This window comes from Vespula pensylvanica, chromosome 11 (genome assembly GCF_014466175.1).
Source record: "Vespula pensylvanica isolate Volc-1 chromosome 11, ASM1446617v1, whole genome shotgun sequence".
NCBI lineage: Eukaryota > Metazoa > Arthropoda > Insecta > Hymenoptera > Vespidae > Vespula > Vespula pensylvanica.
In genome coordinates this window covers 3,112,625-3,126,472 of record NC_057695.1, presented here as the reverse complement: position 1 = coordinate 3,126,472, position 13,848 = coordinate 3,112,625, and the positions used below count along the sequence as shown (strand labels likewise).

General features: G+C 34.1%; 1 protein-coding gene across 7 annotated transcripts; it reads left to right on the top strand.

The window, feature by feature from the left end:
- Positions 1–141: 141 nt before the first annotated feature.
- On the top strand, positions 142–8,382 carry LOC122632860 (sodium-coupled monocarboxylate transporter 2-like). 7 transcript variants are annotated; one of them, XM_043820111.1, is made up of 16 exons: positions 142–2,548; positions 3,154–3,343; positions 4,331–4,521; positions 4,710–4,869; positions 4,939–5,004; positions 5,072–5,123; positions 5,363–5,430; positions 6,225–6,379; positions 6,456–6,596; positions 6,676–6,918; positions 6,996–7,179; positions 7,299–7,385; positions 7,460–7,629; positions 7,702–7,860; positions 7,949–8,075; positions 8,161–8,382. In XM_043820111.1, exons 3-16 carry the CDS (start codon positions 4,331–4,333, stop codon positions 8,191–8,193), a joined length of 1,836 nt encoding a protein of 611 aa, XP_043676046.1. In that variant the 5' UTR covers positions 142–2,548; positions 3,154–3,343; the 3' UTR covers positions 8,194–8,382. The 7 variants fall into 7 exon arrangements, with proteins under 7 accessions (XP_043676046.1, XP_043676045.1, XP_043676047.1 ...); XM_043820110.1 differs by having other exon boundaries at positions 2,947–3,343; XM_043820112.1 differs by lacking the exon at positions 3,154–3,343.
- The last annotated feature ends 5,466 nt before the right edge of the window (positions 8,383–13,848 follow it).

The following is a 13,848-nucleotide window of genomic DNA, read 5'->3' as shown; positions in this document are numbered from 1 at the left end:
AAAAAGACGTATGTGTGTCAAAGTATTAATATATATATATATATAAAAGAAATATATATAATATATATACATATATATTATATATAATATATATATATTATATATATATATATATATATATATATATATATATATCGAATGTACTTTTAGTTCGCGCAAAAAAATTCAGGCGATGTGAATAGAATGACATAATTTGATTTTTTTCTTTGTGAAATCAAAGAAATGCGATCTGTGAACATAATTTTATAATCTATTATGAATTTAAGTATTCATTATATATAATGAAGAATTATATTCATAATGAAGAAACTAATAATAATATTTATATTTAAGAATACGGAATAAAATAATTAACAAGATCATGAAGAATATATGTAGTAATTCTTCAGTAATATTGCATGAGGTAGCACACATCAGACACAAAAATTTTATTCCGTGGTCGGTAGCCTAATAATTTAGTAATACATTTTAATGGCATAAAAATAATATCATCATTTTTCGAATTCATTTACGCGTTTTAAATAAGTCAATCCTGATACAGGTATTGTATATCTTGCTACATTATTTTTTTTTCCTTTTTTCTTTTTTTTTTATTACTCAGGACACATTTTATGATATATAATTGAAAATTTCTGTATTTTGAATCGTAATTATTTAATGCGATATTTAAGAATAATTACATAAAATGAACTGAAATAACCAGTGTGCATTATTCGATCTCGCAATCTATGAGCTATCGAACTATAATTACTTTTTTGATTCCATTAGATATTGTTCGCAATTTTTCACGTGAACACATTCCGTTCGATTCACTAAGGAAAAAGAAAAATTATTGGAGATGTAAATAATTTTAGAGAGTTTGAAGTATGTCGTTATTTCTATTGCGGAATGCACTGGTTAATATATTTCATTGTATATAGTAACAATTGCATTCCAATCTTAAGAATAGTGTTAAAAAATATCACATCATGGAGAAATTATTTGCAGATTACAAATATGTCGGAAATATATGAATAATTTTACTTTGAAGTTATTCCTACATATTCATACAAGATTGTCGAAATTTTGTTGTTATTTTTTACCTTCACCAATCGCGCATATATTTTTATTATCAATTTGAAATTTATGCTTACACGAATATTATTGTACACTTATTCTTGCTTACATTTCCTTTCCTCTTTTTTTTTTATGTTATACACTTTAAGAACGACACTTCTTGTATATCATTGTAATATAAAGGTTTGTAATAAAAAGTATTCTTTGTTGTGAGTAACGAAAAATCATTAAGTCAAAGTTAAAAAAAATTTTATTTTCGAATTTTCATGTTACTGTAATTTTTATTCTTCGATTTTGTGTAGTAACTTTTTTATAAAATTTACTATTATCTCTCTTGCTGTATCTAATATTTCTCGTATGATAAAAATGATTTATTCTATGGTCACGTTTTTAAATTATTGTTTTCAACTATTTAAAAAAATTAATACAAAGTTATTGGTTGTTTTTATGGCGCTATTAGAATATATAACATAATAATTATAAAACATATAACATACTAGTTTTAGGCCTCAATGTATTGTACATTGTTTATCGTAATGTTCAACGTGTGTAATCGATTTATTTAATGACTTTTATAAGAAATCATGGTTTAATTATATTATTTATAATATAAATTTTTATTACTCTATTATTAAAGTAATGGATATTGATTTAATATAAGATTAGGGGTTTAACAAGCTCGCTGTAATAGTACGTATATCCTTAAGAAAAATGAGAAAAGGAAAAAAAATGGAAGTCACATGTAAGAAATTTTGTACATCGATGTTTTATTCTATATAAATGTCTGTAGTTAATATCGAAGTCCTATTTAGTAACCATGTTTGTGCGTTACGAAACGAGTAATGAAACTGTATTGTGGAAATGTGTGAAGAAAATAAGACTAAGTAAGAATTTTTATATTTCTAATTGGACGTTTATATATTGAGTTTATTGTCTGATCTCTAGATGCACGCGGAAAACGCGTACTCCATGGGATCACGAGTTCTTTGTTAGTATTTTTAACTAATAAATAATTAAGATAGTAAGAAAAAGACAGAGGTAGATATTTATGGCGATACTCCTCCTACGGTGTCCTAACATTATTCTTGATTGGTTCGAACCATTTATTGCTCACCAACCAACGATAGTCGCAAGTAAAAGATAGTCATTATTATCATCGTCATCGTCATCGTTGTCTTTTCGTTTTCTTTGGTAGAAAGCGAGCGAACATACACGAATCAACGTCGATGGAGACTCGATTGTGCAACTCAGTCGCGATCGAATCGAAGTCAAGAGAGTAGCAACTACTAGATCACTGTAGCCGTTTCAACGTGAACCATCGTGAACCAAGATTTCTTTGCCTCGCGATCGTTTCGTTTATTTGATCTTTGATGTGCGAGTGAATGGGTGTTTAAGTTTCTTCTGCCACAAATGCGTCCATTCTTACACAGGAAAGAAATAAGAAGCTTATTTTACTATAGTCGTTTAACGCAAGGATCGTAAATAAGATAAAGTAGAAATGATCTTTCTCTCTCTTTCTCTCTATGTTGTTTGGTGAATATATGTATATGGCAGACGTAATGTCTCAAAAGTTTTATTATGGGTCAGTGATTGGTTTTATTCTGTTTATTTGAGTAGATTATTTTTACTGTAATATTTAACGTGAATTTCTTTACGATTCGTTTGATTCGAGAATGACGAATAGAACTGATAAACAGAACCTATAGTGATTGACTATTGTTTCATGATATTCTGCGATATAAATATATCAATAAATATATCGTTCTGATGACTGCAGAAGATATTTAAACATATTATACTCTTGTTCCTTGCCATTTTTTATCTTATTTTAATAAACATTTTTATGATTCTATCTGGAACGCATCATTCATAAAAAATATATATGTGAAGATATTTTGACAAGTAAATAAGAAGAATTCATAAAATTATTCTATAAGTGGTTACACAGTATAATTGGGTCGTTCGATAATGTAAATTATGTTCGAATTAGAAAAGAAAAAGAAGAAAGGACTAAGAATAAAATTTTATCTGGAAAAAATGTATGCTATATAGCTTATTATACACGTGTTTCCTGAGTAATTCGCTTATCGATTGTAGATCAAGGTCATTTTGGAATTGTTAAACTTAATACTATCAACATTCTCAAATGTAAAGCAAATTGTGATTATAGTATCGTCGAAAATTCAACGATCCTGAAGTAGTAAAAGTTTGCTTGACCGCAAATATATTCAATTGTATTACAATTGCATCTTCTAAATATAACGAGAATTATTAATAGAATTTAAAAGTAAGTATATTTATCGACAAATGATCATGTCGCAATTGATAGATCATTCCAGTCGGTAATGATTCTATCTACTTTATATATCGTTGGTATCTCAAATTAAAAAACTCTAAGTTTCTATTCGAATGTTACAAACTTATACATAAGAAATATTAATATTTTTTAGAAAAGACAATTTTAAATTATTTATCTCCATTTAATGGGTTCGTATTGATATAAAATAAAAAATTAATGTTGCTTTCCGTTTTAGCTACAATCGGTAATACTTTTCTCACCTTTTGTATGACTCCTTTGTTTTCAAATTGGATATTTATGTTTGAAATATTCTGTTGTTCTTCGCCGCTTTATATTTGCGATTAAAAGAAAAATGTTCCTAATCGATTCAATGAAAGTTACAAATTCGCAGTGGTCATGGTCAGGCTAAAATTAGACATTTTTTATGACGCATATAGAAGCAACAGGAGTGGGAGAAATCTTAGGAAGAAACAATCGGTGATATTCTATTAGAAAACGTGAACGTAACAATTGAAGGATTGTAAATCGAAAGACTAAATTGTGCATTTCCTTCGGACTTTTTTACTGCGAGAATGATTTAATTAATGCCTCCTCCAGTAAATCATTGGCCTATATATACAGAATTTACAAGCGTTATTCTATATAAGGATCGTCAATTTGGCTTTGTTAACATTTCACATTGTTCTAATAGAGTTTAGTAATCATACAGTGCTGTGCGTGCAAATCATTTTGATTTTTTCTCCTTGAAATACTGATTACTTCATTAATTAATTTATTAGCATTAATCTTGAAAAGAAAATCCATGCGATAAAAATGCAATCATTAGAAAACACTTTGCTGTTTTTTAATTATTATTCATTTTATCCTACTTGGTAAAATTAATAACTCGATAGTTATTTATTCAAACTCATGATGTCATAAGAAAGATATAAAAATATATTGATGCTTTTTTTCTCTCTTTTACGAATTTTCAAGATGTTCGAGAACAGTTCAGAAAAAGGACACTTTCATTGGGCTGATTGGCTTGTTTTCGCCGCTATGCTAACTATATCCGCCGCAGCTGGACTTTGGCATTACAAGAGTGCACAACAATCGTCCGTAGAGAATTATTTACTCGGTGGAAGGAAACTCAGACTTTGGCCGGTTTCTGCGTCTCTAATTGCCAGGTAACGGTCAACAGGTCTGATTCTTTTTAAATTCATTTATAATTTCGTCATCAGTATCATTAAATATGCTTATATGAATTTTACAACTGATAAATATTTTTGGAAATGATAAATATTTATCGAGAAGATCCATTGATGATATTATTAAAATAAATTAAGATTATTATAAAGTTTTCTTCAATTTATAGTTTCATATCTGGGGTAACAATAGTTGGAGCTCCTGCAGAAATTTATAATTTTGGCACTCAGTATTGGATCACCGTGATATCTTTGCTTTTTTCCGGAATAGTCGTTGCAAACATTTACTTACCTGTTTTTGTAACATTACAATTAAATTCGGCATACGAGGTACGTCTTTAAATATTCGTCCATTGTAAATTTATACGAATGTGTGTAATATTGAATTATCTTTTTTAGTATCTGGAGATAAGATTTAACAAGGGAGTTAGAATTTTAATATCGTTGATATTCGTTTTCGATGCCGTAAGTATATCTTTCCTATTTTGTTGTACTTTCATTTTTTTTTCTTTTCATAAGAAACATATTTTAGGTTCTCTACCAATCGATAGTAGTCTACGTGCCTGCATTGGCATTAAATCAAGGTAATTTTACAAACATCTCTTTGATAGTTAAATTAAATTATTATGTTTTCGAAATATTAAAAAATATATGTACATTCAATAGCCAATAGTTTTGGTCAGAATATTCTTAGCACACTTTTATTTCACATATACATGACCGACTTATAAAATATTTATTTAAATACCATTACACTTCTGCAGCATTCATTGTACTTTATATAACATAACTTAATAAACGTTTCAACATTTTATTATTCTAGTAAGTGATATCAATACGCATATCATCGGCGCCATTTTATGCGGAGTGTGCGTCTTTTACACGGTTCTTGTAAGTTATTTTTCAATTTTTTAATATTATAAGCAATTTATGTATAATATTAATGGGCAAGGATGTAATTGTTATAAATTTGTCTTATTTAAATTTCTTACAACCACTTATAATAATATTTTGCATGATTAGATAAATCAGTATAATTAGATCAATAGACTTTCTCATTATTTTCATTTTCAATCGCACGTTAGTGAAAATATCGAGGATCGACGTGTCATGACGTGAGTTACTGCGTTGTCAAAATTTTCTTTCTAACGTTTCCGGTGTATAGCTTCCTGTTAAGTTGTAATAACCATAAGGGACCGAGCTAGTTTAGGAGGATAGTCTTCCTCGTCAGCGAATTCTCGTTTGCGTGGTTCGAGTTCCTTCGACCTGCCGAGAGTAGAAAGAGAAAGAGGAGACAGAGTGAGAGAATGAATGAGGGTGAGAGGGAGAGGGATGAGGAAAAGGGCCCCGGAGGAAACAATTTTCGGTGGACAATGCCGCGAAGAATCTCGTGCGAGCACGGGCGAAATGTTTATGGACGGAAACTGAAAAGGTCGACAATGGCTCGTTGAAACAATGGCGTCGAGTGGTGTGCGCTTGTTGGTCGGTAGTAGCAGATCACAAAGCCAACCTTGAAGTGATTAATAGCAGCTACCTACCTACGGAGGCCTGCGTAATTATCCAAGCAATTTGTTCGACGAAGATATTAATGAAAATTTATCGCGAACGAGTGATTCCTTTGATCGTTTAGAGCGCGACAACCGATCTCACGATCATACCGACAATTCTTTGTCTTTTTTGTTTAGGGTGGCTTAAAAGCAGTAGTTTGGACTGATATGCTTCAAGTTATAATAATGATCCTAGCCATGCTCATCGTGACTGTGTTAGGCACTTGGGAAGTCGGCGGTCTATCCAAAGTATGGCAGAAGGCACGAGAAGCTAATAGAATAGAATTTTTTAAGTAAATTCAATCTTTCTTTTTTTTACATTTTCCTTTTTTTTTACAAATTTCCATGTTTTCTTTTTCAATTTATTAGCTTCGATTCTTCTCTGTACACGAGACACACAGTTTGGAGTGTTCTAATTGGTTCTTGGCTATACTCTACGGCGTACATCGCTGTGAATCAGACGATGGTTCAACGGTACACATCACTGAGAACTATGAAGACATCTAAATTGTAAGTGAGTATACCAGTAAAATATTTTTTTCATTGATCGTATTACAATTCAGTTTCATCAAAATGAAATTAAGTGTAAATATATGTATGTTTGCAGAGCTATAGGGATATCTATTATTGGCATAGTTATTTTTATTTCGCTATGTTGCTGGTGTGGATTGGTTCTTCTAGCTTGGTGGTCACCACCAAAATGTGATCCAAGAGCTACTGGTTTAATTACGGCCGATGATCAACTACTTCCAGCTTTCGTAATGCAAGCTGCTGGTTACTTGCATGGTATACCTGGTCTCTTCATTGCTGGAATTTTTGGGGCTGCTCTTAGGTACTTAAAATTGAAGTTTTGCATAAATATCAGTCAAACAGTGTATATTTTTTATATCTTTACCATGTTTGTTCCAGCTCTCTATCAGTAGGATTCAATTCCACTTCTGTAGTTCTTTTAGAAGACTTCGTGAAGAGTTGCTTTGGTCTACAACCGAACGAACGTTGTTCAACGATTTTAGTTAAAAGTATAATTATATTCCTTGGTTTATTCGCGTTGGCTTTTGTCTTTTTCATCGAAACATTGGGAGGCATTTTAGTGGTCGGTATACGATAATTTTGTAATTAGATGTTTTAAAAAAGATAGAAAAAGTATCGATTTGAAGAACATTTTCTTTTTGGATTAATCGTAAAAAAATTAGAATATTGATATTTGTGTAGGTTACGAACAGTTTAGCCGCAATTGCCGCAGGAATTTCCTTTGGAGTCTTCACTCTTGGAATGCTTTTTCCATGGACTAACTCTCAAGTAATAGACTAATTAAAATAACTATTTGTTATTTTGAAAAGTATATGTGATACAACATTTTTTTTTACTTTTAGGGCGCATTCGTTGGTGCTGTTGTGGGATTTTTAATAGCTGGTTGGGCATGTTTCGGAGCAAATATATCGATCAGTTCCGGTGTTATAGTACCAAAGAAGCTTCCGGTACCACTCGATCAGTGTCCGGGAAATATAAGTCAAGCTTTCTTAGATCAATTCGTTCATTCTAAGTAAATAAATTCAAGTATCTAACAAATTTGTTTTATTATGAATATTTACTTGTAATTATATTTTTTTTTCAGCGAAGAAGATGTGTTTGCTCTTTACTTATTGTCCTATCATTGGTTTTCCGGATTGGGTACGCTGATAGTAATCGTGGTTGGAGGAATAGTCACTTGGTTGACGGGGCCAAAGGATCCTTCTTATATCGATAGAAAGTTGTTGTCTCCGGTAATACATAGGTACTTATGATATTCTTAGAAATATTTCATGATTATAGTATCTGGTAGTATGAAATGATTCATAGGTAATATTTATCTTAATCTTTAGATGGCTTCCTTATCCAAAATATCAGAACGAGGAATGGTATCAATCAACGACTGAACCTCAGTCTTCGGTAAACCTTTTATTAAAAAATCTACCAAACAAATTGAAACAGAGTGATACTTACAAAAAGGTATAATTATTTTTTGTAACATATTTTCCAAGATATTTTTCTTTAAATATGTATTATTCGCGATTTAATTTCGAATTGTTTTCAGAAAGAGAATCAAACTGACGTAGCAGTTTCTTGACTATAGTCAAATACTGTAAAAATGTATAGAAAATATCACTTATATTGGTTTTTTAATTTGTTATTACGTAGAATGTAAAGTTAGTGTTAGAATCTTAGTGACGCTCTAACATGTTGGGTATATAATGTTATAAAAAGAGAACGAAGTGTGAAACGAAAAAAAAATATATTTTTATATGTTCATAAATAATTCGTATTCCATCATTACGTTTTCTTTTCATTTGAACATTCGGTATTTATTTCGAACTCTTCTAAATTTTGCGAGACATATTAAAGATTTAAAAACAACTCGACTTATCTCTTCGAAAGATAAGTTCTGTAGACATAAGTTAAACGTACTAGGGAGTGCGTTAAGAACAGGACGAAGAGTAGGAGGGAATGGTAGTAGGAATAGCAACATAGCCAAAGAGCTAAGGACTCGTCCTGTCAAGTAGCGTGTTCCTGGTCGAGCGGTCCACTCGCTTCACACCGAGTTCTCTAACTGAGTTTATTCGGTTTTCAAGCTTTGGTGATTCCCGACGGTGGCTACCATGTGAAAGACGAGAGAGAGAGAGGGAGAGAGAGAGAGAGAGAAGGCTCGGACGACGATGACGATAGGAGAGGCAAGGCCCCAGGATATTAGCCGGCTTGTTAAGGGAAAGCCAACGCCGTCAAACGTCCTTATTAAGGCCACGCAAATAACCCGGCCGCTCTCTTCGTTCACCTACATGAACCTCCCTCTCCCTTTCTCTCTCTCTCTCTCTCTCGTTTTCTACCCCTCTACACACCTCCCTGACGTTGGAAATTCAATTTTCGCCGACCCGAAATGCGGTCGGTCAAAAGCGGCGCCGTCAGGTTCGATATTGTTCGCACCACCGATCGTGTACCTTCACTCAACACGCTTCGCCAGTTTTTGCCACGAGTTTGCTCGGATCGCGTTGTTGGCGAAGCTTGTTTAACGATGTAGAGAGGTGCGAAATCGGCAACGCGGCAGTATCTATTTCTGGGAATGAAGTATCTTTTCATTTTGTTCCGTTCTTCAAATTTTTGCGTTCAAGCATAGTTATTTATCTGGTCTTATCAGGTGGTTTTTTAGTTTATCATTGATAAAAATCATACCTAAACATGGACTTTTCGTTTAGAATAAACCGATAGTTCAGAAGGTACTGAAATTAGAGATATGCATCGACTTTCTTCAAGTTTTTCGAAAATTAATGTACACCATTCAGGGACACACCATACATCGGATTTTATGTGTTCTGCGTTTAATCATATTGAAAGCTCTCACTTGGACGAGTCAATATTTCTCAGAGAGAAGTGACTGAGAATACGGTTCTCACTGGGAAGGGTCCGATCGATACCCTCCGATGGTACGACTTAGATTTGACGTTCGTCCAATTTGTCTGAGCGCGTCAGGTTCCATCTACTACGCTTAGGTATCGACTACTCTATCTGCACTCACTCTTACCACAGACTTCTCTCTCGTTCTCTCTGCGACTAGTGGCTTATCTATTCGGATAATATTGACCGCGTCGAAAACGTTTTGCATCAAAGTGCATTCGTTGATCTGTAAATCAAACGATTACCTTAATTTTCCGATATACATATCTCAAAATACCAACGCGATACACAACGTATCGCATTTCATCAAAATTATTGACATTTTTTAGAGGATCATTACAAGATAAGATTAGAATTACTAAGACTTTTCGTTCCTCATCTTTGACGTAAATTTGACGATGACAAATTTATGAGAGACAGTTTTAAAGAAGGACAGCGAAGAGAGGAGTAAGTCTACCGGTCTTTTCAAAAAATCGATTTTCTCACATCTTTTTCTCTCTCTTTCTCTTTCACTTTTCTTCCTCGAGGGGTTGAACCATATTAAAAACGTCTCGTAATTATAATGAGTAACGGCGGAACCTTTCTCTCATAGGTCGACGAAAACGCTCGAAAGGCCGGTAGTAGAGCGCATTACGTGAGCGTTTCATTAAAAGCTTTCGTGAGTGCGCGCGCGAGCGCACGAGCACGAGCATGGCAGCACACGTTGGAAAGAAAATTGCGACTTGCGGAGGCTGCGTGCGAAGCTTTATTAAGCGCGCTTCATGCGCGATTTGCATTCGTCTGGGTCGGTGATAGATTTGAAATTTCCACGTAGAACGTGCGTTGGATACCTATATAGGGCCGAGGATTCGAACCGAGACGAATGGTACGTCGCGTGGAGAAGCGTACCTACGTAACCACCGCGCGTGATTGTGTCTCTCTACCTTTCTACGTATACGTATGTGTATGCACATCAATGTGTTGGTATATGTGCACGTGTATGTCAGTGAGAGAGGGGGAAAGAGAGGAGGCAAACGAGGAGAACGATATAGATGGAAAGAGTGAAAGATAGCTCGGTGAGGGAAAGAGAGAGACAGAGGGAGATGGAGGATATAGAGCGAGATGTGGATAGAGTGAGGTCGTGAAGCTTGAATGGGGCTAGTTTGAGATAGTTAGCGGGCCTTCAGAGGCACAATCGGCCGCGATTGGCGGGCCTACAATCACACGTCGCATTATATGTCCATCAACGCGGCGGATCTTGCAAATACGTTAGCGGACCAAAGCCAACGGGTTAGCAGCCACAAAAATCTTGAATTCGAAGCGACATTATGTAGCATCTCGTATGGTTATAGGATGGGTCAGGTTCGAGTCGATCTAATATGTGTCTGTAGACAGATAGAGAGAGTTTTCGAAGACCTTGTCGGGAAATCTTGCGGTCTGATTGTTGCTGACGACGTCTTGCATTGTTGCGGATGTTCCGATATCAATTTTCAGAAATAATTTGATTTTAAGAAAAACGCAGAAAAATTTTCAAGTTTCCGAATCGTTTTTATTACAACATACTTATTAAAAATTGAAGAAAAGATTAAAGAAATATTCTCCAATGAAATTGCTTTGGCCTTGTTGAACGGAGGCCGCAGCTGCGAAGGAAATAATCTTGATACACCCTATTAGAGATAGAAATCGTTGGGCAAATATTGTATCTTCCTAATCTCGTACTATCGTCGCACTATCTTGGAATTATCATACAGTATGAATCGAATTCTTCTGGGAATTAATTGGCTCCGCGCCGAAGCTAGGTACCTTGGAGACCCGGATTATCCTTTGCGCGGTAAGTAAACGAGAATATTTGTAATTCTTGCTCGCACTGCAGCGTATAACTCCACGAAGAAAGTGCGTCTACATATGTATAGGTTATTTGACTAATAAATATTGAACACTAAATTTCATTAATATAATTTTCATTTTATGTACCTTTTTTTAAATACTCTAATCGTGTATTCTACATACGACTCGCAAATTTGCGATTTAGGAGTCGAAGGAGTCGAACCAGATGCAAACAAGCGTGATTATCCGGTAACCTCAGATCAAATGTGGTGGTGTGCACGAGACTCAGAAGAGGGATGAGGGGCTAAGAGAGGGACTCGAGCGACTAACGGAATAACTAATTTATCAATTCTTCGGTTCGGTTGGCTCCGATACCCCTGGCTATATTTGCGAATTCGTGCAAACGAGGACTTCCAATTCCCAGGGTGCATCGTCGTCTTGTTTGGACACGAAAGGGACCCCAGAAAGCTTCGGCTTACGAGATGTCAATATGCTATAAGTGACGGCGGTCTATGCGCGCCGAACCAGAAAGCTTTCAATGATTGTACAAAGAGTATCGAGACGAATTCATCATTGTGACATTTACTATCACGAGACACGATAAAACTATAGTATCTTATTATATAGGTTACGGATGATCGATCTAATGTTTTTTGACGAGATACGGATATGATGTCATTATCTTATTGAATGATTTATGTCAACACTTTATCTTGGAACTGATTAATGACGGCATAGAAATTTTATCAATACTAACAATCAGTTAAGATTCAATTACTTTAGAATTACAATACTGACCTGCTCTGTTCCAATTTGCGACACCTCATTTAAGAAGCTAATCCTCACGAGAATACTACATCTTGCATTTTAACTCGTTATCGTGCCGTGCGTTGGCGCCACTGAAGCTATTTCACAGTTCAATCAATATAACATGTCGAATTATTCTTAAAACGTCGAACATTTTTGTACTGGTTCATAAAATCAATGAAATATTCACTATCAATAGAGTAATCGAAAATTTGACTGTAGAAATAATAAATGAAATCCTGTTTCTTCGTCGTTAACTCAGAGAAGTTAACTCTAAGAAGGTAGTGAAGGAGAAAGAAGATGATGGGTGGTAAAGTGCGGATGAGAATCGTTCGCGGAACTTGAAAATCCATGGCGCCTATCTCGACTCCAATGGTCAGTACAAATAGATACGCTTGTAATTAGAACGCAATTTTGATTGAAAATGTAAGTTTTGTTGACACGCAATTCACGCTACGATAATCAAACGAATATGCTCATATATTTCCCCCAAATTGTGTTTTCGTTTAATATTTGGTATTACAAAATTTTGCGATCAAAGTGAGAGGAAACGTTGGAGTATGGAAAGGGGGAAGAGATGGAGGTAATATTAATTGAATCGTAACAGGGATATCATCATCCTGGATAATATTAATTGAATTCCTGAATCCACAGAAATGATTTATATAATACTTGAAAATATAGCAATTTCAAGATAATTTGTGTGATAGATGTACGTAATTGTGGATACACATAAAAAATATACCTTCATTTATCTTTCTTCGGTGTCAGTAAGTTTGCGATATAGATCTGCGTATTATGTAATAAAATTTGACTTGTAATCGTTAAAAATTTTATATCACAGTTCTTAAGGTAGGCAATTAATCAACTAGCAATGCATCAAAATAATTATCATCGTAGCCTGATTAACATCATCAGATATGCAAAATGAAATAATGAAGATTGTGAAAAATATAAATTACTGTTACATAGAAAGAAAGAAAAACTGGTGAGAAAACGAAGATAGAAAATGTCGTGTGCGAAAAAAGAAAAAACAGAAATTCTTCCCAAACAAGAATGTAAAACACTTCGAATTATACCAATCAATATTCTTCGACTAATCCTTTGGGAATCCTGATGCTCGTGTCACGTCACCTTTATTTATTTATCTTCTCCCTACAGCTTTCTTTTTCCTTTTTAGTCTTTCGCAAGTATTTCAAGCATTTCGAGATTACCAGAAAACTGGAGAGTCATAAAGCGACTCTCTTCGTCTAGATTTCAATGAGAGAGACTCCCATGGGAAGCGACGGCGTTGCTTCGAACCCCTTCATATTCGAACGTTAGCTAAATAAAAGTAGTAGTACAATATCGGTTCTCCTGTATTCTACACCTTCCCTCTATCTTTTCTACCTCTTCCTCCTCTTTTACTTATATTATTCTTCAGTATCGCATGTATCAGTTTCTGTAATAAAAGGCAAGCTGTTTTTTTCAGGAATTTTCATTTGTAGGAACCTCTTTCCTTCGTGTGAAGAACCTGCATACGAACAATTTTTGTTCACTGGATAATGTATATGAGTTTCTCACTCTCTTCCTCCTTCACCGTTTCTTCTATTTTCCTGTTTTTCCTTATATTTTTCATATGCATGTAAATGTTGATGTATTTGGTAGTCTTTCAAGTCTACTTGTTTCTTTCAAGCCATCAAATTTTTTTAGGACAAATTTTGTAATTTGATGATCGATTCTA

What these genes read in the sequence shown, in the direction of transcription:
- LOC122632860 (XM_043820107.1), top strand. Translation starts at nt 4,298, where the DNA reads ATGCTTTTTTTCTCTCTTTTACGAATTTTCAAGATGTTCGAGAACAGT. An exon ending in ATTTTTGGGGCTGCTCTTAG is followed by an intron (nt 6,919 to 6,995) that starts GTACTTAAAATT and finishes TGTTTGTTCCAG; the next exon opens with CTCTCTATCAGTAGGATTCA. An exon ending in TTCCATGGACTAACTCTCAA is followed by an intron (nt 7,386 to 7,459) that starts GTAATAGACTAA and finishes TTTTACTTTTAG; the next exon opens with GGCGCATTCGTTGGTGCTGT.